The 26544-nt window shown below is 48.3% G+C and overlaps 5 protein-coding genes across 14 annotated transcripts in view; 3 read left to right on the top strand and 2 right to left on the bottom strand.

Moving 5' to 3' along the window:
• Positions 1 to 56: 56 nt before the first annotated feature.
• On the bottom strand, positions 57 to 2152 carry LOC122385449 (biogenesis of lysosome-related organelles complex 1 subunit 1-like). The gene is made up of 4 exons (XM_043373742.1): positions 1960 to 2152; positions 1280 to 1352; positions 816 to 1033; positions 57 to 407 (listed from the first exon to the last, which is right to left on the bottom strand). Exons 1-4 carry the CDS (start codon positions 2018 to 2020, stop codon positions 388 to 390), a joined length of 372 nt encoding a protein of 123 aa, XP_043229677.1. The 5' UTR covers positions 2021 to 2152; the 3' UTR covers positions 57 to 387.
• A 97-nt stretch (positions 2153 to 2249) lies between these two features.
• LOC122385447 lies at positions 2250 to 5589 on the top strand. 2 transcript variants are annotated; one of them, XM_043373740.1, is made up of 5 exons: positions 2250 to 2323; positions 2910 to 3031; positions 3674 to 3804; positions 4028 to 4399; positions 4934 to 5589. In XM_043373740.1, the coding sequence occupies exons 2-5, from the start codon at positions 2938 to 2940 to the stop codon at positions 5051 to 5053; spliced, it is 717 nt and encodes a 238-aa protein (XP_043229675.1). In that variant the 5' UTR covers positions 2250 to 2323; positions 2910 to 2937; the 3' UTR covers positions 5054 to 5589. The 2 variants fall into 2 exon arrangements, with proteins under 2 accessions (XP_043229675.1, XP_043229676.1); XM_043373741.1 differs by having other exon boundaries at positions 2320 to 2343.
• A 185-nt stretch (positions 5590 to 5774) lies between these two features.
• LOC122385446 lies at positions 5775 to 7386 on the top strand. Its single transcript, XM_043373739.1, has one exon. The coding sequence runs from the start codon at positions 5978 to 5980 to the stop codon at positions 7004 to 7006; it is 1029 nt and encodes a 342-aa protein (XP_043229674.1). The 5' UTR covers positions 5775 to 5977; the 3' UTR covers positions 7007 to 7386.
• Positions 7387 to 7532: 146 nt separating this feature from the next.
• On the bottom strand, positions 7533 to 18517 carry LOC122385445 (dynactin subunit 2-like). 9 transcript variants are annotated; one of them, XM_043373730.1, is made up of 10 exons: positions 18393 to 18517; positions 12461 to 12550; positions 12038 to 12109; positions 11675 to 11797; positions 11263 to 11383; positions 10753 to 10921; positions 10383 to 10590; positions 9812 to 10000; positions 8497 to 8599; positions 7533 to 8210 (listed from the first exon to the last, which is right to left on the bottom strand). In XM_043373730.1, exons 2-10 carry the CDS (start codon positions 12494 to 12496, stop codon positions 8032 to 8034), a joined length of 1200 nt encoding a protein of 399 aa, XP_043229665.1. In that variant the 5' UTR covers positions 12497 to 12550; positions 18393 to 18517; the 3' UTR covers positions 7533 to 8031. The 9 variants fall into 9 exon arrangements, with proteins under 9 accessions (XP_043229665.1, XP_043229668.1, XP_043229667.1 ...); XM_043373733.1 differs by lacking the exon at positions 18393 to 18517 and adding an exon at positions 18307 to 18329; XM_043373732.1 differs by lacking the exon at positions 18393 to 18517 and adding an exon at positions 16771 to 16836.
• A 5706-nt stretch (positions 18518 to 24223) lies between these two features.
• LOC122385415 (transcriptional coactivator YAP1-like) overlaps positions 24224 to 26544 on the top strand; it is a 34394-nt gene continuing 32073 nt past the window's right edge. Inside the window, exon 1 of the mRNA XM_043373660.1 lies at positions 24224 to 24853. Within this exon, the coding sequence (XP_043229595.1) occupies positions 24408 to 24853 (446 nt within the window). The 5' untranslated portion in view covers positions 24224 to 24407. The remainder of the gene's footprint in view (positions 24854 to 26544) is intronic.

Raw genomic sequence — 26544 nt, forward strand, 5'->3', positions numbered from 1 at the left:
AGGTGCAGTGCGGCAGCGGCGACCTTTGATTAAAAACACTTTCTGCTCAAAGTGCATATTATTTAGTGATATATTTGCTTGAACATGTAAATGCGCCACACACACTGACACTGATCACGTAAACAAAGCATAAACAAGACAATAATTGGCACCTCCAGGATAAAGTACTGTAAATAACGTAAATCTAGGCATCTGATGTGAACTACCTTTCAGTCATAACGAAGCTCTTTGAATGACCCTCGCGATTCTGCCTCGTATTTTTCCATTATGTGACCCCCAAGAGCAAGTAACCGCAAACCACGGGCATGGCATCTTGGTGACCGAGTGTCTGACCTGTCACTCGCGAACCCGTAGCAGCCCGCGACAATCGAGCCGGCCGGAGCTGCGCTACGACGACTCGCGGTGAGCTGAAACGGAAGACGGTGTTACCGCTGCCGAGAACGGTCGATTGACGAAGTAAGGGCATCAGGCAAAGTGCAGAGTAATACTAGGAAGCAAGAGCAAACTGATGAATCGATGATGCTCGACATGTCGGGGCTAAATATTATGTGACGTCGTAAGCTCTCAGAATCCTTTTCGTATGGCATAAGCTCTTCATTATTTAATCAGCAAAAGCTTTAGACTGTTGTATTTCCTGGGCAAATAACCGTTCAATGCACTTAAAACGTTTGGGACAGGCATCGTCTAAAATCGCAAAAGGGAGTTATTAGCTATTTTTTTCAACGTGAATGGAATTAGCGGCATCGGCCGCAAACTGCAAAGCCACGACTCCCACCGCGTCGGCGTGGGCTGTAAGCTGTTCTGATCTCTCCCACCTTTGTAGCTGAGTTCCAGGGCGTCTGAGACGATGCGCATGTCTGCCTCGATGGTTCGCGCCCAGTTCTCGACGTCTCCCAGCTCCTTGAGCGCTGTGTTAAAGCCCTCCATCAGCTGAAGCCACTGCTGGCTCTGACGTGAGAAAGCTGCAGCATTCTGATACAGCTGCTTCGCCTCAGCATCCAACCTCTTTTGGTTTAGATAGGCTTGAGCCACACTGCCAAAAAAGGCATATAGCCTAAATGTAGATCAAATTCATTATGCACTTAGACACAATGCAAGCATAAATCACAACAAACATGAAGCCAAAAGTATTAGTGACACAATAAGTACCTTTTAAATAGCATGTGCCTGACAAGAAGCTATGCTCCATTCAGTCCTGTAGACAAAAAGTCAATGTAACTGGCTTTTACCTGAGTTGCTTTAGGCAGCTGCAGTTGCAGTTCTTTTTGATCACACTTACCCAACATTGAGGTGGTCAACCAGTGCAGTAGTGAGTTCATTTGATGCAGCTAGGGCCTCTTTGCGTCTTGTGTCTGCAAAGTGTAAGAACAAATATTGGTCTTAGTCTTTTTGTATGAAAATTGTGCCATACTTCATTGTCCTAACTGAATCAGAATAGTGTACAAAAAGGTAAAAAGCTATAAACTTTTATTTATAATCATTTAACATTCTTGAATTTATGGACATGGTAATAGCAATTAGCAAGTTATTATAAGGCAGAAATGTATTTCTGTGGGAATGTTCATTCACTGATTTTTGGCAATGCAAATTGAATGGCTAATAATTCAAACCACGACTAGAGAGTGAGGCGTCTGCATTATGCTAAGCTGTTAAGAATAAGTTTAGTTATGTTAAGCTCACTAAGTGACTGTATCAACAATATTCTAGATCTATGAATAGTTTATGACAATATCAATATGGTGTGGTTTATATTGAATTCCGAGCATAGGGGCAAAGTGGTGATTTAAGCTCACTTAGATTAAAAAAATACAAGCAAAGATTTGTGTAAGCATTGTAACATTAATGAGAAAAAAATTTAAATGGGTAAATTAGTATGGGTATGTGCTTGCTGTGTGACAGTGAGACTCAGACTCATGCTTCACTGTGTGACAGTGAGACTCAGACTGAGGACATTCTCACCTTGTATCTGCTTTTGCACTTGCTGCTTTGCTTGATGCTCTTTTAACAATTCAGTGAGCATTATTTGTAGCAAATATCAATGACAATTACATAAGCATGACACATTTGCAGCCTGCAACAGTAAGCAATAACTCAGCTGCTCAGTAAATCACACAAAAATAATCACATGCAGCCAAAATATTTTGTTGTAAAGGAATTTCTCGCAGCTTAGGAAGAAAATGCTTCCAAATGAGTTGCCAGTGATTTCGCCGCAATATTTTGAAAATGACTTTTCTGGCGCGATCACTGAACTGACTGAACTCTATAATGCGCGATCGATCGATGCGATCGGCGCGATCGATGTTTGTTGTTGTGTGAAAAAGGTGTGAGTTGGAGCAGTTGGGGGTGCACTTATTTTTATGGATTATGTTCTTAGTTGAGTGTGTGATGTTATGTGGTCCTCGTTTCATGCTCTTTTGTATCAATTTGTCACTATTTTGTTATGCCTTTGTCTGGTCGGGCATTGAATGTGTATTGTGTTGGTACTTGGTTGTGGAGCAATGCTTTCTTGTTTTGCTGTCTGCTTAGCCTTCCTTTTAAAAGGATATCTGCAATTTTGATGTGTGAAACAAATAAGAACTCAATTATTCCTTCTCCAACTCTGTTGTGTCTCCCTACTTCATTTTCTTGGACAACAATGTGCCAACTCAGTTCAGCAGTTTGCCGCACTCCACAGCGACCCGCTGTGGAGTGGGACGACACTGGAGTCTGGACCCACACTATATGACACAAAATCCGCACCTGAATTATGCAACCATTATTGATCAGATGTGGTTTTGATGTTTGGCCCTGACACTGGCCTTTACCTATTTATCATATCTATCATCATTTCAATTTGACCATTAGACAAGGAAAAATACTTTCATCTCTGGACTCTGAATGTGATCATAGTTACCAACTATCTTTTTCAGATTTTATCATTATTCTCCATTTTCCATCATGCCACGGCGGAAGGTAACAAAGAAGAAAGACACAGAAAATGATCAGAAAAATGAAAAACTAGAGGCACTGCTAAAACAGTTTGACATGGAAGGTAAGTATTTGTGTGTCAACAGCTCATTTGCATAACTCATATCCATAGTTCCTCTTTAGATGATGATTCAATGGGTGCATTGTTTCATGCTGACTCTGAATAGTTGACATTTTATTTTTTGAATATATGTTACAATATTGATAGGATTGTGGATGTGTATGACAAAGGATCTTGATTGACATCTGGCATTCAGTAATAGAATCCATAGATTTTCCTTATGAAAGAAGCATAGATGGGACAGTGGCATTTGCACTTACTGGATCCAGTGCCTACCTGACAGGTTCACCAGAACCGAGCACGACAAAATCGGCCGATGTTTGTTAAGGCTGTTTCAGCCGAGGCCTGTTACGGGTGTTATGATCCAGGCCCGTTACGGCCTTTGCGGCTCTTTCGGGCGTGGCATTTAACTTATGGAATGCTGCCCTGAGGAGGCCTGCTGTATTTCGGTGGCCTTATCCGGTGTCATTTTATCTAGCAACAGACGGATGATTGTGTATCGACCCGTGCAATGCATCCCCGGAAACCCGACGTGTATACCCATACCCATACCATTTGTCCAGCAATAGACTGACGTGTGTATTTGGACCGTTTATGCGTTTTCTAAGTGTACGAACATTCTAACGCATGTAACGTGCTTCACAGTGGACCGTCGTGTGTACGAAATGCACCGCGCGACCGAGCAGACGTGCGCGCACATCGACGGCATGTTCAAACTGGCCCGCCTCAAAATACCATCGGCATTCAGAAGTGAACTTTTCGAGAACATCAAAAAGGTACGCCGTTGTAAGATGGCTATTGCCACGTTTAATGACTGATTTGTTGACTATTTTGGGTTACCGACGACGTTGTGGAGGCTGTATATCTGCAGGCGTTTTATTGTTGATGATATACAACATATTGGCAATTTTATAGATGGTGTTACAGAGTTTCAGCAGGCAGAGTTTTACAGTTCTCAGCGTTCAGCTCGTTAACTGTGGCTGCTCCCTTGCTGTGCAGGATGACGAGCAAGAGATGGCGAAGGCAACGGACACGCTGTCGGCAGTGGACGCCATACTGGACGAGGCGGAGCGCACGGTCCGCCAGCGGAAACCGGCGGCACGGGGACGGGGCACGGGCCGTGCCACGCGCGCCGCGTCCTCGGCGGCTCCTCCGTCGGCGCTGGTGACACCCCTGCAGCCGCTGCGGCCGCTCCACGCCTCCACGCCGGCGGTGACGCCCAAGTTTGACCCGCTGACAGTGCAGCGGCAGGCGCCGAGCACCATCCGTCGGCACCGGCCGCGCGAGGTGCTCATGTCGCTCAAAGGCAGCCCCGTGATGGCGGACACGGCTGGCGGCGCTGAGCCCGTGGCCGAGACCAAACAGATAGTGGTAGGTACTCACACAGACTGAACGGGGTGCGTGGGGACGGGAATCGGCAGCGGGGGCGGACAGGTGAACGGGGTTTGGAGTTTTCCGTAGAAGCGGCTGCAGTTGTCAACGGGCATTCTTTGGTGGCAACTGAGTTAAATGGTAAAATGTTGAGACCCTCCAATGGCCATGATATCACGATATAATCTTCCCGTTTTAATCAAGAAGCTCATAGAGATTTAGCGATCTGCATGGGCAAAATTCTTCGTAGCAATAAAAAGTAAAGATGTTTGCTCCTGAGGGGCTTGTATTTGGTTAGCGGTATGCTGTACTTCACGGGGATTCAATAAAATGTACTAACCTGTGAACGTACCGTTAACAATGCACTTAACATTATGATCTTAGACTAATAACTATTTGCGTTGAGTTTCTAACGTTCCCATTGTATTGCTTATTTGTGTCGTTATCGTTTGGTGACCCAACGCCTTTCAGCACAACTGCTATGAATGAGCACGCCATGGCTTCCTAACCTGACCTGTCCTATCGCTCCCACAGCAACAAGCGGTGGAGCTGCTCCGCCAAGAGGAGGATCTGGACGAAGAGACCCGACAGCTGATGGCCAGCCTGCGCGACCAGCTCAACGACCTCACTGCCAGCGTCAACAAGCCCATCTGATGTGATGGCGTCACTCTGACGTCATCGGACTGTGTGACGTCCGCTGCCGAGCCGCGTGAGTTCTACTCCCGGCCGGCGACTGTCGGGCGGCGACGGCGCTGGAGGAGGCCGCTGAGCTGCCGCGCTGAGTAGGCTCGATGGATGCTGCCTAAAGGCACTGACTTTGTACTGGGAGATGTGGGTTGTCCATGCCCTTCTCCCGGTCTGTATGTATATATCGCGCTGCTCGTGAGGACGTTGAGTTGTGAGCGGGTATGGCCCGGCTATAGGTTAATGCTTTGAACTGAGGAGAAGCCGCGGTGGAGTCGTCGCGTCCGTCTCATTAGCCGGAGGATTACCGTGACTGGATGAAGTTCATTGACGTCATCGGTACCCAGTGGTGTCATCTGTTGTGTTTGGTATGCATGGTTGGAGTGTGTGATTCGACACTACCGCAATCGTGCGGGGTATGTGCCGCCTGCCTTCTTCCATTCATACTGTCTATACTGTCCAGTGCCTGCCAATGGTGAGGCGACCAATACATTGCTCGTATACCATAGACTGCCATAGAGAGCAACGGGCGATTTTTTACTGTCGATAAGCTTCCACCTGATTCGAATCAACTGCCATTAGCCATTTTAAGAACAGTGAACTTCGAAGCCACGCCACGCAAGTTTTGGTAGATCAGCAGGAAACGAAGTAGGTCAGGCGCAACTACCCGTGCAAATGATGACATTATTTACCCGCGGATTCCCGCTGAATTTGCGCTGAATGCTCACATTTCTGGGATGGGATTTACAGGGGCAATGGGTCAAAGTGTTATTATTCGTGTTGCTTATTTTCCTTATAGATGTTTAAATCGCTGCACCCTACTCGCCAAAATTCCGACGCTGTCCGTGGCGGTGATGTCTGCCGTGTGAGTGCACCAAGAAGCGTTCGGGCTCGATGGTGCAGCCGGCCGGCCCGGAGAGCTACGGACCGCCCGAGTCTCCCGGCTCGCTGATGCGCTCTCGGCCCGGCTCGGTGCTGTTTCTGCTGGGCACTATGCTGGTGCTGGGCTCTCTCTCCGTGCGCCTGTCGATGCCGCCACGCCCGCTGCCGCTGCCGCACTTTGAGAAGGCGGCGCTACACCGCGGTATCGGTCGGCCCCAGGTGCAGACGGCGCGCCACCTGCCACCCAACACAGTGCCCGTGTCGGTGCACTTCCACTCGCAATATGACTGGTCGTTTCTGCGCGGCCTGAACATCAACGACCCACGCCGGCTGGACCGGATCAGACACCGCGGCGGCGTGCCGATGGGCACCTCAGACCCCAGCTGTGACGACGGCAAGACGAATCTGACCCGGGACTGGGAGGACGGCTCCGAGCCGCACCTCTGCCCGGCGGACCAGCGGCTGCTCGACGTGCCACCCAAAGCTGGCCGAGTCGACTGCCAGCGCCGCCTGCCGGACGATATACCGCTGCGGCACGTCTGCATGAACGAAAGCCTGTCCTACTCTGCCGGTATCCCGACGTACGGCCACCACCGCCCCCTGTGGCCCGTCTACGGCTCGTACCGGTACCTGCCGCCGCAGCGATGGCTGCACAGCATCGAGCACGGCGCCGTGGTGCTCCTGCACCATCCGTGCGTCGACCCCGACCTGCTCCGTCAGCTGCGCTCGCTGGTGCAGCGCTGCATCTTCAAACACATCGTGACGCCGTCATGGCGCGTGGAGCGCACCCGGCCGCTGGTGCTCGTCGCTCACGGATGCACGTTCCAGATGGCACGTGTCAGTACCGAACTGGTGGTGGCGTTCATTCGGCGCCGCGCGCTCGCCGGCAAGGAGGGCCGACTGGCCGAGCAGGGTCAGTTTCGCGACCAGCTGACGCGCGAGGCGCGTGCGCCGCTCGGCTCGGACGTCAATGACACGGTGTTGTGTCCGTTCTATCCGCCACGTACAGCCTCTGATCAGCTGTTTGACGAGTGGCGCTGACGAGAGACGCCAACCGCTATCAGACGAAAGGGTCTACTGAACGACTGGTCTATCACCAGCTAGAACACATCGCTCAGTGATGAAACTCGAGTCACGGCGCGAGGAAGCGGTTGCCCATGTGTTACAAAACGACACCGACTACGCGAAAATAGGAGAAGTTAGAATCGGATGAAAGGAATATGAAGAGAGGGTTTAGATGCATGTTTGAAACCGATTGTTATACGAGTACGGTGATATGTGACGATCTTTTGAACAGCTCACTGACTTTGAAGAGAACTGACTTGCGCTCGGATACTGACGGCACATACGAACCTCCGCGAATAGATAATAAATGATCATGCTGGGATCATATACTAAATGACATTCCAACTTCCAAGTCATCTGATCGTGTTGAACAGGAGGTTAAGCGCAGATCCAATATCTTTCGTGCATCCCAGGGTCCTACAACTACCTGTGTCGGCGCATCGCATGCGTTCAACCACGTGCACCGTCACAGCACTTGCCGTGAACAAATTTAACACCTGAATGCCATAAATTCGTTATCTTTATTCGGTTCATCACTTGCAGAAGCGGACATTTTACCTTGACGCACATTTAAAGCCCGTTTCTCGTTAACAGAGTGGTTCTGAATAGAAAGTTTTCGCTGTTTCGCCCACGGTGCCCAAAATCCCACACAGACACGGAAAAGCTACCCTAACACCTCAAAATATATACTTAAATAGATATTACATAAACAACCAGGTGCAGTCGTAGGATCCATTGTGGAACTCTGAAAATCCCGGTGCGTTAAACCCTAGTGAATCTAGTCAGAAGTAGAGTCCTGGATGAACCGGGCTCAGGGAAGCCAGCACAGCATTAAACGCTAAGAGAAGCGTGTTAGAAGAACAGGACCTGGACTGATCGGCACTGTTTAACTGGCTAGGCCAGCACAACAGCACTTCTGCAGTCATCACAGCAGCTGCACCACTGCAGGGACCACAGCCCCGCCGACTGCCCTGCCCCCCTGCCCTACCCTCCAGTAGAGGCTACTTCTTGACGGCGTCCAGTCGGGCGGTCAGCGCGTCCAGACCTTTGGTTAGCGTGGACAGGGAGGCGGCACAGTCGGCCTGCACCTGGGCCAGGCGCGCCTCGCCCTGACCCAGGCCGGCATCAATCTTCTGCTGGGCGGCCTCCAGCTGCGTCAGCGAGCGGGAAAAGTTCAACGCTGAAAACGGACACATGGACAGACCGTCAGACAGTGGGCAGCGTGACTTAGAATAAACCGATACATATATCTCACGATGAATCAGCATATCCAGAAATATCTGAGCAGACACTTTTAAAGAACGACGGCTAGAAATAATCAACGCCTTCAAAAAGTACAATAATCCCTATCCAAGTCAGATAACAATTACTGTCCCAATAGTCCCATCGCTCACTCAGCGGGCTCCCCGCGGCAGCTTCAGACCACAGCCGGGCACAACTTAGCCAGACTGCCACCTCCTACTGACCGTGATCGTGGAGTCCCTGCAGGGAGGTCAGCCGGTCCAGGATGACGGGCAACTCGCCCTGAACGCCAGCCGTCCTCTGCATCAGCTCGTGCAGCTCAGAAATCTGAAAGAAAGTGGGAGAGGAGCGGGTTAGATGGGAAGCCCAGACCAGCCGCCGGCAAGTGACAGCGTGCTGTCAAATACCATAAAACTGGGCAGTGGGCAGGTATCAGCCAGCCAATCGCCAACAGTTTTATTACGAGCGCAGCGAGCGAAGCGAAGTCTTTTCAATATAACGGAAAAAATATCTCAGTATGAGCGGCCCGGCCCGGCCTGTAACGCTTTTGAGAGGCTTATATCTCAGCAAACGCTGGACCGATTGGCCTGCGGTCTTTTTTGCTGGGTAGCCCCATCCCTTCTACCCCGTAATTGACTACTTTTGACACATCTCAGTGACCGTCGTGGCACGTGCCACGTGAAAAGTCAAGGGTGTTCAAGCTGTTTTGCAAAAGTAGTAATTTTGAGAGGCTCATATCTCAGCAGCCGCTTTGGCGATTGTCTTGCGGTAATTTTTGTAGGGTAGCTGCATCCCTTCTACCAAAGGTCGGATACTCTTGATCTATGTGAGTGACCCCCACTGCACGTGCAAAATAAAAAAAAGAAGAGGTGCCAAATTTGTTCCCATTTCAATAACTCGGTAATTACTGGGGCGATTTCGCTGAAACTTGGCATACAGGTAGGCACCCACCAGGCAATGCATTCCCATGTGTTGCGGTTAGGGTGCTACTGCACGTGCGCACGTGCAGGGGGCGCTTCCAGATCTCGAGAACGGCTGGGCCGATTGCGCTCAAATTTTGTACACGGTTGGGGACCGGTTAGTAGGGTGCCGTGCAAAAGTCAGCGCTTCCAGATCTCAGGAACGGCTGGGCCGATTGCGTTCAAATTTGGCACACCGCTAGCGACCGGTTAGAAAGGTGCTTTGCACAAGCCCCGTTGGAAGTACCCTCTCGCCCTTCCGCACGTGCAGGGCTCACTATCTCGCTCGCTCGTTCTTCGCCCAAAAGGCGTTTTACTGGTACTATACACTCCTACCTAGCATACTGGTAACTCGCTGGATCATTCCCAGCCACCACTACAACAATTCCTCTCCCAATGTGGCCCTCAACATACTTACATCGCAGTCTCGCCTCTCCAAACCAGTCTCCATTTATATAGCGCACCTGATCCTCCATCACACTCACAGTCTCATCATCTGCAGCGCTGAGCGTTCCGTCAAACACAATCCCAACATTGACCGCCTATCTCCGTGATCCTGCCGACCGTCTCGGCGCATCACCTTGGTCATTTTCTCGGCGTCGACGCCCGCCTGTCGCTGCTCCGACAGCTGGTTCATCCGCTGGTGGAGGGCCTGCAGACGCGCCTCGGCCGCCTCCAGGGTGGCTGGCTCGAGCAGAGCTACCTTGGAGCTGAGGGCGGCTACTGCTGAGAGCAGCGAGCGCTGCCGGGTCTCGGCAGACAGGCGACTCTGGAAAGGGGAGGGGGGGCAGGCGTCAGGGCCCGGCAAGTGAGGACCCCGCAGTCTCCGGTTCGGGGTGGAAGCAGACATCAGAGTAGGTTAGGAAATGCCCAGCGACGGTGACCCGTTAGAGTAGAACGAAGTAATAAAGACATAAGCTTCAGCTGTAGTAGGGAGAGAGCAAGTACGCGTGTTCACAGAGCGGTACGGTACAAAATAATCGCCACGGTCATATCATCAGCACAGCTAAACGAATCATCTACTGCCTCTCGGTGTGACACATACACAGACACTGATACGGTAATCGGTACGAACGTTTGATGAGTCTTTTCGCCATTCTTCACTAACCTCCAAGCGATTATCGTAATTTTCCATTCCACCAGTCACTAACCATTTTATCGGGCGCGGCGCCGACGGCCCGCTCCATCCTCTCTAGTCGCTTCTCCAGCTCGCCCAGCGCCGCCGCCTGCTGCGCGCGCGCCTTCTCCGGGCGCAGGTGCAGCTCGTAGGTGGCGCTAGCGTCGCCGGCGCCCGAGGCCGGCTTGGTGACCGCGCCGCCCGCCCCTCCCGCCAGCTGAGACAGCTGCTGCTCCAGCTTACTGAGGGTCAACATGTACCAGTTCGGTCAGACCAGCCAGCCACTAAGACGCAAATCACAGGAAAAGCTGAACGGCAAAATATGATGCCATATTATCATATCTAATCCATTTTCACCCGATTATCACAAGGTATCCTTTCCTCCCCTCTCCCCCTCGACTCACCTGCGGAGCGCTCCCTGCGGGTCGCCGAGCTCGCTCAGCACCTGTGCGCCGAGCAGCTGCTCCAGATTCACCTCCGCCAGGTGCCCGTGCAGCGCGTCCATCTCGGAGCCCAGCTGCGCGGCCGACCGCTCCTCAGCGCCGCTGTCCGGCTTCAGACCCGACTGGAGATCTGCGGCGGAGTGCCAGAGGTTAGCCGCGAAGAGATGGTTGGGGTTTTTAACATATATTTACGGTTAGTGGGGCGGCCGGTGTCGGCGCCTGGGAGATAGCATAAAAATGTTGTTTAAGAAATTGCATGAATTCCGAGCTGAACTCCATAGTTCAGGTAGACAAAGGTGGCCGCCCAGGCTTAGATTGTGCTGTAATCAATTTTTCCCCTCCTTTTCTGACCACTCCTCCCTTCTGGCTGCTTTCGCTGGCTGCGATCCGAAGTAGTGTATGAGAACCGCAAGCCTTGTTTCACCCCAGTGGATAGTTCAGCCTCTCCACCGGCCCCCGTCGCGCCCTCACCGGCAATCTCCTGATCGAGTTGCTGCAGCTCCAGCTGGAGCCGCTGGTACTTCTGCACCACCGTCTCCGGCTGGCCCTCGCCGGCCAGCTCCCATTGGCCGGTGCGCGCCGCGTAACCCGTCTGTGGCCGGGGAAAACGGTGGGCCAGACTAAAACACTCGCAGACTTCGGCACTAGGGACGTATGGTGACAGATGAAGCGTATGGAAATATGACGTCAACTAACACTGCTAATCATACCCTCCAAGGGTAGAGAAATTAGTTCTTATGTACGAATATAGACTCGGAAAATTCAACGGCGTTGATATGAGCGACCTATGATGCCGAGGCCACCAATACTGCCCGGTATATTCCATCAATATGCGATATTCTTGATAAGTTTAGCGTCCCCATTGTACGGCTGTAGCACCTACATTGCGTCCCCTACGCAGCCGGTCGGAAAAGTCGGCCTTCTTGCCATCCAGATTCTTGTCTTTGAACTTCTCAAAGGCCTCTGAGGTCGAAACATGCAGCTTCTCCACATTTTCACTCTCGTCCTGCGCAAATGAAAGCTGGGTCAGTATCATACAGTATCATGCAAATTACTACTCTTGTAACAATTAATAGGGTTGCGAGTTGCAACCCTGGAAAACCTTGCAACGACATTCTCCCCTACTCTTGTCACCCCCAACCCAGCCCACAAATTGCAAGGCGACTCAGTATGTTACAACGCGATGTCGATTAGGTACGCCACACCCCACGTCTCGGCGGCCTGCTCCCTCCCGCTCGGTACCGACCTCGATCCAGAGGTCCTGCTCCGCCTCGGGCCGGTCATCCGTCTCGTACGTGTCCGGCTCGTCATCCGGCGCCTGGGGAGGGGCACACAGTGTCAGCGACTCTGAGAGAACAATAATGACATTACATTATAAAGTTCATGGATATAGTAAATGCAGGTCAGCAGTGAAAGTAGTTTAGCAGCACTCATATTGTACAATTAAAATGTAAAAACAGCATATTGATGACTACAAAATTTAAGAGATAAATAATGCTAAGAAAATTTTATTATCTTGGCAATAATGTTCAATTGATTCAACATTTACACAGCAGTCATGAAAATTATTTATAAGTCAAGTTCACAGGATGAACAGCAGACACAAGAAAATAGCAAATGGAGGTAACAGAAGCTAACACAGCACAGTTTTCAAGGAGACTGAACTTACCAGCCCAGGGAGGTTTGCATATTTGGGATCAGCCATATTCTTCGCTTTTTCTGAGCTGAAATGCTCCACTTCCTGTCAAGTGAATTCAGTCTGAAATTAAAGAGTAATGAAAGTAACATTCAACATTTAAAATCAATATTATCTACATGTATGCACCAGTCTTGAATGGAATGAGGTTCTCATTATTGTTGGACCTTAGTGCTGAATTGCTATTTGTTAATAAGATAAGTAACATTCAAGGCTATATTAAATTTATCCAGTGAAGTTATTTGTTCCAAGTCAGAAGGAAGTTAAAAAATATAGGTAGGTAAGAACTAAGAAAAGATGTGAAATTTCATCACAGTGATATTTAAGTTGCGATGAGGTTGTCAGCTTATGAGTTAATATGCACCAAAGTCACTTTTGTCAGCTAAGCTAAGAACATCAGCACAATATCTGGTGAACTTATAGTCAATTGTTGTATCCATTCCACATAGTTTAAAGGTTTATGACTAGAAGACAGGAAACATGGTACCATAGTAATTGAATCATATCATATACTTCTATCTGAGCTACATTGTACCCTTATTTACATTCAAGACTAGAATAATAAGCAAGTAAGCTTAGTTGTGCATAATAGGATACTGAAATCCTTTTGATTTTTTTTTTTTACTTTGTTGACTGGGTTGAAACATGGGCTTGGTCAGACATATCAACATGGTATTGCCAGATCTCATTGCCATTGCAGTGTTAAGGTTATTCATACAAAAGTGTGCATATGCATGGCCCACACCCACAATCGTACATGATCCTTCTCATTCTGAGCCATTTGCAGCGTTGGCACACAATAGGTTGATGTGATCTTGTCCTTTAGTCTGGCAAATGTAAGAAAGTAAAGAGCTATACCACTTTGAGGCACTCAAAACATGTTTGATGGTTTGGTCATGGGAGAACTCCTAAGTCCTAACTATGTGAGTTGAAAGCTTTTTTTATATATTATTTTGGGTTATGGGTATGCAACACAAACTGTTGCTTTTTACTTTTAAGATCATTTATTTCCTAGGTCTGCCAGAATATATTCCACTTGTTCCAACCACAGCATTGTTATAATATTTTACTTTACTGAGTTTCCTCGTTACCAAACTTTTCAATAGCTAATTGCTATCCTGTCACAATTAAGAATTTTGAATGTTTTTTATTCACTACCTCAACTTGAACTGTGACTTTAACATACTGAAGTGACATGAGGCTGACGTAGGTAGCTACTCAGCATGTCCAAGTTTTCATCAGCGCAAATTTTTGTCCATTAGGTATACTTCGTTAAAGTTCCGATCATTGAGTCAAATTTCAAGCTAAGGCTATGTTAGGGGCAGGGCTAGGTCAATACAAGTTAGATTATGCTTTGTTTATTCCATTTATTCTGGTTGAAAACAGACACACAAAGAATTGTCCAGACTAACGAAATTTTGTCCTGGAATTCAAATTAGCTGACACATCAATGGCATCAGTCGTCAATATTCCAACTCATGATATTGTCTGAGAATTCCAAGACTCGTCATTTACGCCACACAGGAAACCGCACGCACCAAACAACAACGCCCAATTTCAGACAAATCACAACAAATTCAAGGTTGTATAATTACGTGCGTGAAGATAGTGACGTATTCAGTGACGGATTCAGCGTCGGATTCAGAATTCGTTGAATATCATTGACCGAGCCATGGATTCCATGACCGAGCCATGGATTACTACCGAGCTATTAGAGGTGAATGCTGAATACTCTTTATCAGGTCAAGTAGGACATTGGGGCCAATGAGTAAGACACGCTAATTCTAAAAATTCACATAAAACACATTTTTTAGATCATATTCAAGGTCAAATTGTCACGGCTCAAACAACCATTCCAGTGAATGCTCGTTTACTCGGGTTACATTTTATTCTCATTGACATTGAACCTAATGTTTGACATTAGAAGTTTGACCTTAGAGGTCAAACTCAAGGACAAAGGACGGGGTACCCAATAGCCGTGTTCACGACGGTCTATCCGGCGAGTGCACCTAATTTGACCAAATCTGCACCTAATCTCTTTTACAGCAAATATCTTCATTTCATGAATTTCATTGTTTTAATCGATGATGCTCTCTGATAATACGACAAAACAGGCATATAAGCAGTTAGTGTAACCCTAGCTGCAATAGCTACTAATGAGACACACTGAACCTGATTTGACCAAATCTGCACCTGATCTGCACAGATGTGCACCAAATGTGTACCAGATGGCGGTCGTGAAACGGCATAACGTCCCGAATTATTGCTCCAACAGGTTCAAAAGTGGTCATGCATGATAGCTCGTCACCTTGGACAGCCTCCGTGACCATAACCCTGACCTTGAGCTTTGACCTTCAAAGGTCAAATTTGAGGTCAAACGACGGAGTTCCCAATAACAGCTCGAATTTATGAAAGGACCGGGCTAAAACGGTCCCAAACGACGGTCAACTTCGTTGGCTAGCCTACGCTACCTGACCTCGGCTCTAGCCCTTGACCTTCAAGGTCAAACACAAGGTTAAAGATAGGCGTCATTTCCGACCCATAGATGGAGTGGGCAAAAACGAGAGTTGATCTGCCACGTCTCAAACAACCCCATTTGGGACCGTCTTTAGCAGGGGTGGAGAAATAGGCCGAGTTGCAGGGCATATTTTAAGGCACTTACTGCGTCCCATTCTGGGACGCAGCCCCCTCGCCTTGGGACGTAGCCCCTGCTGATTTGACCCACTGCGTCCCTGCCCTGTGCCCTGTCCGGTTCCCTGACCTGTGCCCTGCTGTGTGACCTGACCTGTACCCTTCCTCTAAAATGTCCTGTGCCATGCCCTGTAACCTGCCGTGCCCTACTTTCTGCCCTCCTCAGTGCCCACTGCCCAGTGCCCTACTCTGATCCTTGCCCTGTGCCCTTTAGTCGTAGCACGTGCCCTCTGCTCAACTTTGGGACGCAGTAAAAATTCGTTATAATATGCCCTGCCGAGTTGGGGTTGCACGGGCGCAGCAAATCCGCCGCCGCCCTGGCGGTGACCTTGACCTCCGCTGCCTGGTGCGGCTCCAAAGCCAAGCCGGCGCAGCCGCAGCCGGCGTGGAATTGGGAAGACTCGTGCTACCCCAACTCGGCACAATTGTCCACCCCTGGTCTTTAGCCCGGTCCTTCCAAAAACTCGAGACGTTATTGGGTACCCCGTCGTTTGACCTCAAATTTGACCTTGAATGTCAATTGTCAAAGGTTAAGGTCAAGGTCATGCTCACGGAGGCTGCCCACGGTGACGAGCTATCATGTATGACCACTTTTTAACCCGCTAGGGCAATAATGCGGGGCGTTATTGGGTACCCCGTCCTTTGACCTGGAGCTTGACCTCTAAGGTCAAACATTAGGGTCATTAGCGTCTTCTGATTAGTCGAGACTGACCTCCCTTGTGACGTCACAAGTCATCACCCATTTAGATGACTATTCACATGTCACATCTATCATAAACATCACATCTGGACTCATTTTAGAAACTGAGGTTTCTTTTTAAGACCGACTTCTCGGCACTGTAGCTTGGTCTGAGTTGACCTTGTTTGACCTTCCTTTCCTGTGACGTGACAGGTCAAATATTGAGGTCATCGATATCTTACTTTGTGCATCTCGATGGGCTCTTTCGAATGCCGTTTGAATTTTCCCGATCCGGCTATTGGTTCCGGAGATATACGACGCAGGGCCTCGGCTAACATGTTAAAGGGACCCTCCCACCTTAACATTAGTTTTGAGTTGAGATAGCCAAGTTTGCGGCCAGGCTCAGAAACCACCATTTATCCTGGTCGCAACCCCCGCAGTTTTATGGTGTTCAAGAAATTTCTTCCCTTTACTTGCAGGGTGGGACCAGCGTGGTCCCTATCTCTTAACCATTACGGGAATCTGATGACGTCATCAGGCTTTCGAACGTCCGTTAAATGTTTGACTAAAACGTTTTGTAGCACGCAGTGGTATATGCTGCTTTGCGCGCAACAAATGCCGCACTTTCAAATAAAGTCGCTAGGAACAGCGGAGATCCCAAAAAGTAAACAAAAGTAAAAGTATAATATCTTGAAAACCGGTAAATATTTTTCGATGAAATTTGGTAGATATTCGTTTTTGCTCTTTCTGAACCGAGCGACATCACTTTCATGCCAATTCATGAACTTTTTTGAAGGTGGGAGGGTCCCTTTAACTACTGGGGCAAATGCCCCAGTAGAGTCGAGGAATGCCCCAGTAGTGGTCAGGCCTTGCCCAACCTCCACAAAATGAGAATATATCAACATTAACGTACATTCTTTCATTCGGGAGCGGTTGAAGACGTTTGTGGCAAGAAATCAGGAGGGCTGTTCACGACGTCGGTTTATCCCGTTTAATAAACCGTAAACATGTTTATTTTTTGAAGGACCAATCAGCGTCGACCCGATCCTGACGTCACAGCTCGTCAATGACGTCAGACCTCCGCCGTAAACCGTTTATGCGGTTGATGCCTCAGAGCATCAACATGGCGCGTAAACGCGTTTATGTGACAATGATGGCGATGTGCGGCAAACTCGTGAGGCGAGTTGTGAGTAAGGAAAATTAAATTCGGACAGTTCAGGGGATGGTAGCCGGTAGGTGGGTAAATGAGTTTCAAAATAACTCTGTACGGGTTGCAGAGGACTGGAATGGTAGGTTTTATTATTTCATTGTAATTAAGACCTATTTTGAGCATCGTTCTCTGCTAACCAGCGTCTAGCGTCATGGGTATTTTGTGATGAAAACTGTCCTTATTCTTGCAATATGTCATGATAATGGACATATTTCCATCAGATTATCTTTTCTTTGCACCTTTTACAGTATCGTCTCAACTGCTTATTAGTTGTCACTGTTTAAGTAAACACTCGTGTTTCGTAAACGTAAATGCCGTGTGACGTCACAGCCGGGATCGTGCCCCGAGGGCAGTTTATGTAAACCACATAAACCGACGTCGTGAACAGCCCTAGGGGCGGCGGAAGAGGGAGTGCTCGGTGTGCAGCTGCACCCTCAATTTCAATCCAAAAACATAGGTATGCATTGGCAAACATATCTTTTTGCACCCCATAATCCATCTACGTTCGAAAGAGCGTCAAAAATAATGACGAAATAACCTCGGCCGCTTTTTTGGTCAGGTCAATGGACAGGTCATGGTGAAGGCCAAATTTTGCCTATTTTCAGGTCGAATATCGACAGTTTACAAGATGCCGACGCATAACTCGGGAATCAATTACAGCTACAGCACCGCGGAAAAGCGCATTTGATAGCCATATTAGCATGCTTTCTGGTTATTTCTCTTAGATTTGACCCAACGTCAACGGTTTTGCCTGCAAGGGGCAAAAACTACCAAAATAGACGATTTTTTGGGAACAGTTTTTCTGCAATAACTTTTGACTCGTGCCTTGCACGAGCTTTCTTCTACCGACATCGTGTTCCTCTCGTCAAGACGCATCAAATTAGCTACAATTTGACCTTTAAGGTCAACTTAAAAATTCGACCTCAGGTCAAGGTCACGATCTGACCGGAAATTGTCATGTTGCATATCAGTCGATCTGATCGTCGAGCCAAACACAACTAAGGTATTTTCATCGCTCTAGCATGCATCTTTCAAAAGTTATTCGCGAAAAACTGTTAGATACCATTCGTGAACTGAGATTAGCGTTAAGGTTGCTAAGTGAGTCCGGGCGGAGCTACAGTTCGGTGTTTTGGCATTGGCTGGCCTCGACCCCTGGCCCCTTCCTGGGCTCTTCTGAAAGACGCCCTAGAAAGAACAGAGGGAGACAAAAAAAAAACAAAAAAAAATTGCTGCGCGCACTCCGTCGCTCGGCGTCCTAACGGAAAAGGCCGCTTGGGCAGCGTTGCCTAGAGTCCAAACATAAGTCGTATGTCGGACATACTTACGTGCAGTTGTGGTAGCCGTTGTGGTTCCAGTGCCTGCGCCCATGCTGTTAGTTGCTAAAATACATGCATGGTAGAAATCAACGCTGTTACAATATATCACCCACGATCTAAAATCTATTTATCTGCGCCTGTCGTGTTTGCGCGACATCTGGTGGCACTATGCGACCTGTAGTTCTCCCCGGCGCACCTAGGTGGCACGGCCTGTTCCGTGTTGAGGTACGACCTGGCGCTGGCGGAGGTGGGAGGTGACTAGGGCGCAACTTCCCGCTAATATAATTTGCACGGTTCCATCGTGAAATGACCATTACCTCAGTGGCATAAGTAAGGGTCACGGGTGCTATTTTCATGTTCAGTGTGTCAAAGTCACGTACGGTGTTTTATAGTCTTTAGAATGACTTTCGTCCAAAAGAGGTGGTTTTGAATTTTCTTCCATTGGCTTCTAATAGAGGTCGCAAAATTGAGCTGACCTTAGGTCACCGATATGAAAATTCCGACATATAAATTTTGTACATGCTGTTGCCCTATCAATCGCTGAAAGTTTCAAAGCGATCGGTCACTCGGTGTAGCTACGGCATACCTACATTAAAACATTTTATGAAGTGAGGTCACTTGAAGTGACCTGGTGACCTGATCTTGAATGACCTTGATCTGAAATTTTTACAACACGTGTAGAATTGTTGGATGATGGAGCGCCGCCGCTTTTGAGATATCCGCGAAAAAAAAACACAGGAAAACCGCAGGTGTTCAAACACCTCCCCCCCCCCCCCCCAGCAGGGCGCCAACGGCAACACACGTTAACGATTTGCCCCAGTAGTCAAAATTCCTTAGCCGAGGCCCTGATACGACGGGGGCCCGTTGCCCCCCCCCCAGCAGGATGTGGACAGCGGCGTATTTAGAAAATCGCGAAGGGGGGGGCAAGGGTTTGGAGGGCGCCACCTCACCCAAGGAGGGCGCCATACGGTCGCGAGATAAAAAATCGCTCAGTGGGGGTTGGGGGGTTGGGAGGCGTTTTTTACCATGCCACCAGTTTTTTTTTGCGTAACCTCGTATAGGTCGTGCTGCATTGATTTTGCATCGTGTGTATTCATTATACTCCAGGTCACAAAAGGTCAAGTGTTCTTGAAATGCTGCGCCGAAGGCGCGCGAAATTTTTGAAAACAACCTTTTCCTCCGCTTTTTAGGCACGCCTTTATACGATCACTGTTCAAAGCTCCTCTCGCTCTTTTACCAAATTTGAAGGTGTAAAAAATACCTAAGGTTTGGTCGGGCCGCTGCCACACAAACTGTACAGAAAGCTTGGCTCATGGGTGTCGATGCATAAAAGTTTATTGGCGGTGGCATATCTACGCACCAGATCACCGTATCGGATTGATACCGGAGCGCGAGATGCGTAAACATCATCCAAATTACCTCAGACCAGCCTTCATAGCCTTCTCACAGATGCATACAGTGTACCCACATAACCAGTTTCAATCACCGAAACTTCAGATGCCTGCTGTTGCGCCCGAACCTGTTGACAATACTTAATCGTAATCCATATAGATGCCATGATGCACGTAAAGTAGGATCAATCTGTTAAGACCAAAGACGTGTTTTATGCATCGTAGAGCGTAGATAGTTTTGGTAGGTATAGATACTTCATTCATTGTGCTGAATGCACGTTCATTTGTGGCAGTTTTCACAGGCAAGACATCAACTATGTGCAATAGAACGACTAAGTTGAAAAACATGCCAAAGGAGTAAATAAATGATAGGAGGGCAGCGATCAACGGATGTTGCCAATAGGTAGAAGGGCTGCGATCCACAGGAGGGCACTAATAGGTAGAAGAGCCCCGATCAACATCCCGAGTTTCGACAGTAGGGCACCGATAGGTAGGAAGTTGGCGAGCAGCAGGAGGGCGCCAATGGATAGAAGGGCAGCGATCAACAGGAGGGCACCAATAGGTAGGAGGGCGCCGATCAACAATCAACAGGAGGGCGCCACCAGGTAAGAGGGTGGCGAGGAACAGGAGAGCACCAATAGGAGGGTGGCGATCAACAAGAGGTCGCCAATAGGTGGGAGGGCGGTCATCAACTGGAAGTCGCCAATGAGCGGAAGGGTGACGATTAAAATGGGGGTGGCAATGGTGAGGAGGGCGCCTTTGCTCAAGAGGATGACACGAACAGGAGGGCGTCTGTGCGGAGGGCGCTGGTCAACAGGAAGGTGCCAGTGGATAGGAGGGCGGTGATCAACAGGAGGGTGCCAGTGGTTAGGAGGGCGGCGATCTACACGAGGGCGCCAATAGGAGAAGGGCCCCGATTAACATTCAACAGGAAGGACTAGGGAACCAATAGGTAGGAGAGCGGCACTGAACAAGAGGGTGCCAAAAGGGAGAAAGGCGGCCTTCAAAATTTCACATGAGGGCTCAATAGGTAGGAGAGCGCCAATAATTATGAGGACGCCGATCAGCAGAAGGGCGGCAATGTGTAGCAGGGTGGCGACCTACAGGAGGGCGCCTTCGGGTGAGAGGGCGCTTATTTACAGGACAGCGGCTTACATAGGCGACCACCGTTACGCTTAGAGAGCTACAGCCTACAAATGTGGTTGGAGGGCGCCCGAGGGAGCCCTCCAACCGTATTTGGAGGGCGTATTTGGAATGGGCGTCCTCCGAGGGCGCCCTCCATCCGTATTTTCCCTGTAAACACATTCGCGATTGGAGGGCGCCCTCCAGTCGCGATTGTTTTTCGATTCGATTATATCACAATTGCATTTGCGATTGGAGGGCGCCTTCGGCGCCCTCCAATCGCAAAGGGCGCGCCCAAGGGGGGGGGGGGCCATAGCCCAGTGGCCCCCCCCTGCCTACGCCCCTGGATGTGGAACCTGCCAGACCTCAACAGGGCGCGGGTTAACCGACCGATGTGCGGCACAACTGAACAATCCGACCTCAGGTCAGACAAAATCAGTGTGAGGACTGAGGACAATGGTCATAAGCCAAACGCAGATTTGCACCACGGCTTTTACGTTGCTGTTCTACGACTTCCTGTTATTTTTCACGTGAATGTCACTTGTTTTTTCCGTCTCACTTCTTGCCTCTAATATTGTGTCTTAGTAGCGAGAGACGTGTCCCGACTCCCGATGCATCGTGTGTTGTTTCACTTGCACTCTATTGTACCTAAACTTATTCGACCGTTTATAAAATTATTCGATCGTTTACAATTTATGATCACTTGTGTGACACCGTGGCGTTAAAAGCCAGCCTTCTGCCTTCATTAGATCTCGCAACATCTCGCTGCAGTAGGTAGGTACTAAAAGATGAATAAATACACAGATCATTGATTGCATGAATCATGCTATCATGCATGAACAGATGAAAACTATAACAAATAAAAAGTATATATTATTAATTTATATAAAACAATATTTACTAATATTTATTAATTATATGATATTGACATTTTTGGACAAGCCGGTGCCTAACTCGTGCCAAAATTCTAGAACCATGCAGTATCGCAGCAGTTAGTTCATTCTACAGTTCTCTTCGGCGGTAAACCCCATATTTGATCTGTAGATAAACGGTCTGGCTTATCAGAGGACAAAAACCGTTTAAAGCTAAACGGTATTTGCAAATGCAGCTTTTGAAAATAATATATAGGTATATTAAACCGCGAGTAGATAGTACAAATCTTTTAAACGTCGAGCTGATTGAGGTGAGACGTAAGACTTTTCTATCTACGATCGGTTTGATGATTGTATTCCGTACCGCCGATATTTTTCGGGCCCTTAAAGGTAAAACATACATTTTATATATGCATAAAATGCGACATATTTCATACTAGACGAAATGTCTACTATGTAATGTCTACTATGTTTAACAGTTTGTTATAAACAAACTATATTTAGGTAATACGTTGTTTATAGGTATATAATAAGCTAGGCATATAATAATAAGTTGCCTATATATAATAGGTTGAATTTTTCAACAAAAAACATGTCTATCGGATGCAGTTTGAGCTCAGGAACACGATGGTGCTATTTATATTGGTGTACAATATCAAATACGTACTAAAAATTGATTTGAAAAAATATGATTTTGAATTTTTTGCTATAATGCGTATAACTTGACCATTTTTGAAGACAGCTCGCTAAAATTTGCTTAAGTAAGTCATAATCATGTGTTCTATCATATATATATGTATATATCCTTTTTTTGAAAAGTCAAAAACTTTTGAAAAAAAGATAAAAATATAAATTTTTAATTTTAACCTAGATAAGTTTCAACCTTTTATAAAATTTTGAAAATCCGAGATAGCAGTTTGATAGCGCAGTCTACTCTGAGTCCTCCATTGCAAATAAATTGGATCTTGCTTAAAAACTGAGCTCTTGGGAGTGATTCCCGTGGTTCAATGTTTTGCGTCGAAATCGGCCGAACATGACCTCACTCTGACGTCATTTCCGGCCGACCTATGATAGTTACGAAAGTCATATTTTGACACAAGGTGTCAACTTGATGCAGCCGAAGGTACTGAAAGTTTAGCAAGCGGTTGACAAGTTATTGCAGAAAAACGGGAGGGGGTATGAATAGCCCCCCCCCCCCCAATGGGGCACGAGTTAACATGCGAATGTTTGAGGAGCAGGCTGCGCAAAGGAATCGCATTCTCAGCTGTGCACGAAATTAAAATTAATTAAATTAAAATTACTGACAAGACCTGAGTCAAAGTCATTCGAATATAAGTCCGACACTGAGTCAACCTAAACGATGCGTATTGGACGCTCGTCATTGCTGACACTGAAGCTGACTCGCCTGTTTTATAAAATCCAGGCTTGGCAGTTGGCAAACTAACACCGGCCGAATTGCCCTACCTCACCGGCCAAATAACTCTGCTATAATAGCGGGGTTAAAGCATAAAAAACAATAACAATGATTTAAATAATAAACATAACAATACAATATTAAAACTATGATAAAAACAATTTATAGCGGGTAAATTGGCCGCTTTGCAGGCCTTTGTAAAACGTCAAAATTGACGCATAAGTAATTAATCTATCATTTTCAGTTTACTGTGCAGGAAAGTAAAATGAATGTGACACCTGTCAGCGTTAAGAGAGTGCAGAAATATGTCATCGATTTCGAGATATAATAACGCTTTCTAAAAAAGCGGTCAAATTACCTCATGGTCCCCAATGTAGATTGGGGTTAAATGTTTATAAATGTTTACAATGTTTATAAATAAAGTGTTAAGTGTTGCCCCCGGTGCAATTTTCCGATTGATTATTCCTTAAACAGCTAACACCTAATTACCGATGCATTCATTCAGTCATGCATCGGTAATTGCTGAAAACGTACTAAATGCTAACGAAACTGTTAAGCCTACCTGCCTATATTTAGGCACAGTTATCAATACCTTCACTGTTACCTAGCAGAACGCTTTGACTAATAGGAGAATGGAGGTTGACACTAATTCATTAGTCAATTGTTTGTATGCATCACACTAGGGGACAACGGACCGGGACCCTCAGTTCTCAAGCCCTAGGCCGGCCCGCCGCGCCCCAGCCGGCAGACCCACCGAAAACAAACGGCACCCTCGCCTCGGGCCCGGCCAGAGGTGCAAACTTGGCAAGGAATTGTTCCGTACGATCATTCAGTTTTAGGAAAGCATGTGACAGTGACAGTAACCAGCCAGAGCTGCTGATTTGTTCTACATGCCATCGATGTTATTATTGTTTGTTATTCCTTTTAATTCCATCAGACATCGGCGACCGTTTAGCACAGGTAGGGTTCGCCGCTCCTAGGTGAACCCTCCCGTGGCCATGCGCACCTCTAGCGGGGCGGTACTATCTGCCTGGCGTACGGTGACGTCAGTCGCGGCTGCGCACCGGCCGCCCGGGGTGAATTCCAGGCGGGCGGCCAGTTCGGGTCCGGCCGCCGACGGTGGTCTGTGTCGCTCCGTTCTGTGTCCGTGTGTCTCGCGTTGTGCAGCCGGCCGGGTCCCGCGGGGTGCTGAGCGCCGAGGTCCCAGCCGCGCACACACACAACCATGGCGCAGAACGCCAACCCGGACTTTGTGGAGCGCAAGGAGGGCAACCAGGTGTTGCACGTGCGGGAGAACTCGGACTCGCTGATGAACTCGCTGTTCGACTCGGTGCTGAAAAAGCAGGAGCCGAGCATGCCGCTGACGGTGCCGCTGAGCATGCGGAAGCTGCCCAAGTCGTTCTTCAACCCTCCGCAGCACGGCTCCAAGTCGCCGTCCATCTCTCACAGCCGTAACTCGTCCACGGATTCGACTCCCGCTCCGGGCCAGGCGCTGCACATGCGGGCTCACTCGTCTCCGGCCACGCTGCAGCAGACGTACGCGGCCGCACAGCAGCTGCAGCAGCACGCCCACCTCAAACAGCAGAGCTACGACTTCACCGACAGTCTGGGCCCGCTGCCCGAGGGCTGGGAGCGCGCCTGCACCAGCCAGGGACTTACCTACTTCATCAAGTGAGTGCGGCAGGACGGGACGGGACGGGACGGGTGGGGCGGGGTGAGGGGTGACCGTCGCTGTCGCCGGCGGCGGCGTGGGGTAAAGGGAAGGGGTGGGGCGGACGGCGGGCAGAACGTGCGTGTTCACCTGTGAGGGTGCTGATCGGCGACCTGTGGGGACGCTGATCGGCGCTGTTTGTCGTACGCCATTGACAGACGGTTATACGGTATTATGAGCGGATAATCGCCCGTCGAGGTGCAGGTTTCTACCGTTGAGCACTGTGAGGCGTTTCATTCAGAAATGTGCAGCGCCTCCCAACGTTGACACGAAGCATAGCCGGTCCGCGGCTCATGGAGTTTTTGGGCCATTCGAATGAACATTTGAGTGAGCGAGGCGGGATACCCTGGGCTGATTCATGATTGAATATGTTTCTTCCCCGCTCACTAGGCAATGCGCTAGGACATAATATTGCTCACATTATGCACGGGGTGCCGCGGCAACAATTAATTTATTTTTCCATTACCTACCAGGGTGTCCCCATGCCCAACGATCGATTATGAAGTGCGAAATAGTTTTCAGTGCCTACATCAGGCGGCGCTGTTCCTATACCTCATACACTTGCAACCATAGATATAAAGACCTTGCAACAGCCGGCAGGTATCCATTATCTTGGCTCTGGTTCCGTTGTCGCGGCTGCATTCCGCCGGCGGTTCGATCCTTCCTGCGATGTGTGCGGATGCCAAATATCCCGTGTTCGTTATCGAACAATAGCTGCACTAACGAGCTAACTGGCCGGCCGGTCCGTACGCCACTACCAATTACGTATGTATCGCTGTAGCAGCGGACGGGCATCAGATATATCAGATATCAGCAGTCCCCACTGTAGTGGGCGGCGTCTGAGAAACTCGACCGATCTTCCGGTCTGCCTGGCGGCTAACACTATGTAGGTATAGGGTGACTTATACGATTTGCCAGCATCAGCAGAGAAGGGAGGAGAGGCGACGATAAGTTCGCCAGATCTCAAATGCTTATAGGCCATGCGTAGCTGTGTTACAAAATATTATAAATCATTAACAAAGTGGTCCCTTGCGTAATAAAAAAACTCACCGAGCACACAATTTAGACTGGCAGGATCAGGGCACTAAAGAGTCAGGACTATGACGAGCCTTCATCTCAAGCTGGTAGCAAATTGGTCGGTTACACTACTTAATTTTTTTTTTTTAACATATTGGAAATGAACGTTTATTTTTATTATTTAAAGGGACCCTCCCACCTTCAAAAAAGTTAATGAATTGGCATGAAAGTGATGTCGCTCGGTTCAGGAAGAGCAAAAACGAATATCTACCAAATTTCATCGAAAAATATTCACCGGTTTTCAACATATTAGACTTTTACTTTTGTTTACTTTTTGGGATCTCCGCTGTTCCTAGCGACTTTATTTGAAAGTGCGGCATTTGTTGCGCGCAAAGCAGCATATACCACCGCGTGCTACAAAACGTTTTAGTCAAACATTTAACGGACGTTCGAAAGCCTGATGACGTCATCAGATTCCCGTAATGGTTAAGAGATAGGGACCACGCTGGTCCCACCCTGCAAGTAAAGGGAAGAAATTTCTTGAACACCATAAAGCTGCGGGGGTTGCGACCAGGATAAATGGTGGTTTCTGAGCCTGGCCGCAAACTTGGCTATCTCAACTCAAAACTAATGT

This window comes from Amphibalanus amphitrite, unplaced genomic scaffold, assembly GCF_019059575.1.
Source record: "Amphibalanus amphitrite isolate SeventyFive unplaced genomic scaffold, NRLGWU_Aamphi_draft 000219F_arrow, whole genome shotgun sequence".
In the NCBI taxonomy this organism is placed as follows: domain Eukaryota; kingdom Metazoa; phylum Arthropoda; class Thecostraca; order Balanomorpha; family Balanidae; genus Amphibalanus; species Amphibalanus amphitrite.

Excerpts from the sequence above, each read along its gene's own strand:
- LOC122385449 (XM_043373742.1), bottom strand. The coding sequence starts at position 2,020 with ATGCTCACTGAATTGTTAAAAGAGCATCAAGCAAAGCAGCAAGTGCAA. Across the intron at positions 1,353-1,959 it reads AGTGCAAAAGCAGATACAAG|ACACAAGACGCAAAGAGGCC; the intron begins GTGAGAATGTCC and ends TACACTTTGCAG. Across the intron at positions 1,034-1,279 it reads GTTGACCACCTCAATGTTGG|TGTGGCTCAAGCCTATCTAA; the intron begins GTAAGTGTGATC and ends CTTTTTTGGCAG.
- LOC122385447 (XM_043373740.1), top strand. The coding sequence starts at position 2,938 with ATGCCACGGCGGAAGGTAACAAAGAAGAAAGACACAGAAAATGATCAG. Across the intron at positions 3,805-4,027 it reads TTTTCGAGAACATCAAAAAG|GATGACGAGCAAGAGATGGC; the intron begins GTACGCCGTTGT and ends CTTGCTGTGCAG. Across the intron at positions 4,400-4,933 it reads CCGAGACCAAACAGATAGTG|CAACAAGCGGTGGAGCTGCT; the intron begins GTAGGTACTCAC and ends TCGCTCCCACAG.
- LOC122385446 (XM_043373739.1), top strand. The coding sequence starts at position 5,978 with ATGGTGCAGCCGGCCGGCCCGGAGAGCTACGGACCGCCCGAGTCTCCC.
- LOC122385445 (XM_043373730.1), bottom strand. The coding sequence starts at position 12,496 with ATGGCTGATCCCAAATATGCAAACCTCCCTGGGCTG. Across the intron at positions 8,600-9,811 it reads ACGCCGAGAAAATGACCAAG|ATTTCTGAGCTGCACGAGCT; the intron begins GTGATGCGCCGA and ends ACTTTCTTTCAG. Across the intron at positions 8,211-8,496 it reads GCAGGGACTCCACGATCACG|CGTTGAACTTTTCCCGCTCG; the intron begins GTCAGTAGGAGG and ends GTCCGTTTTCAG.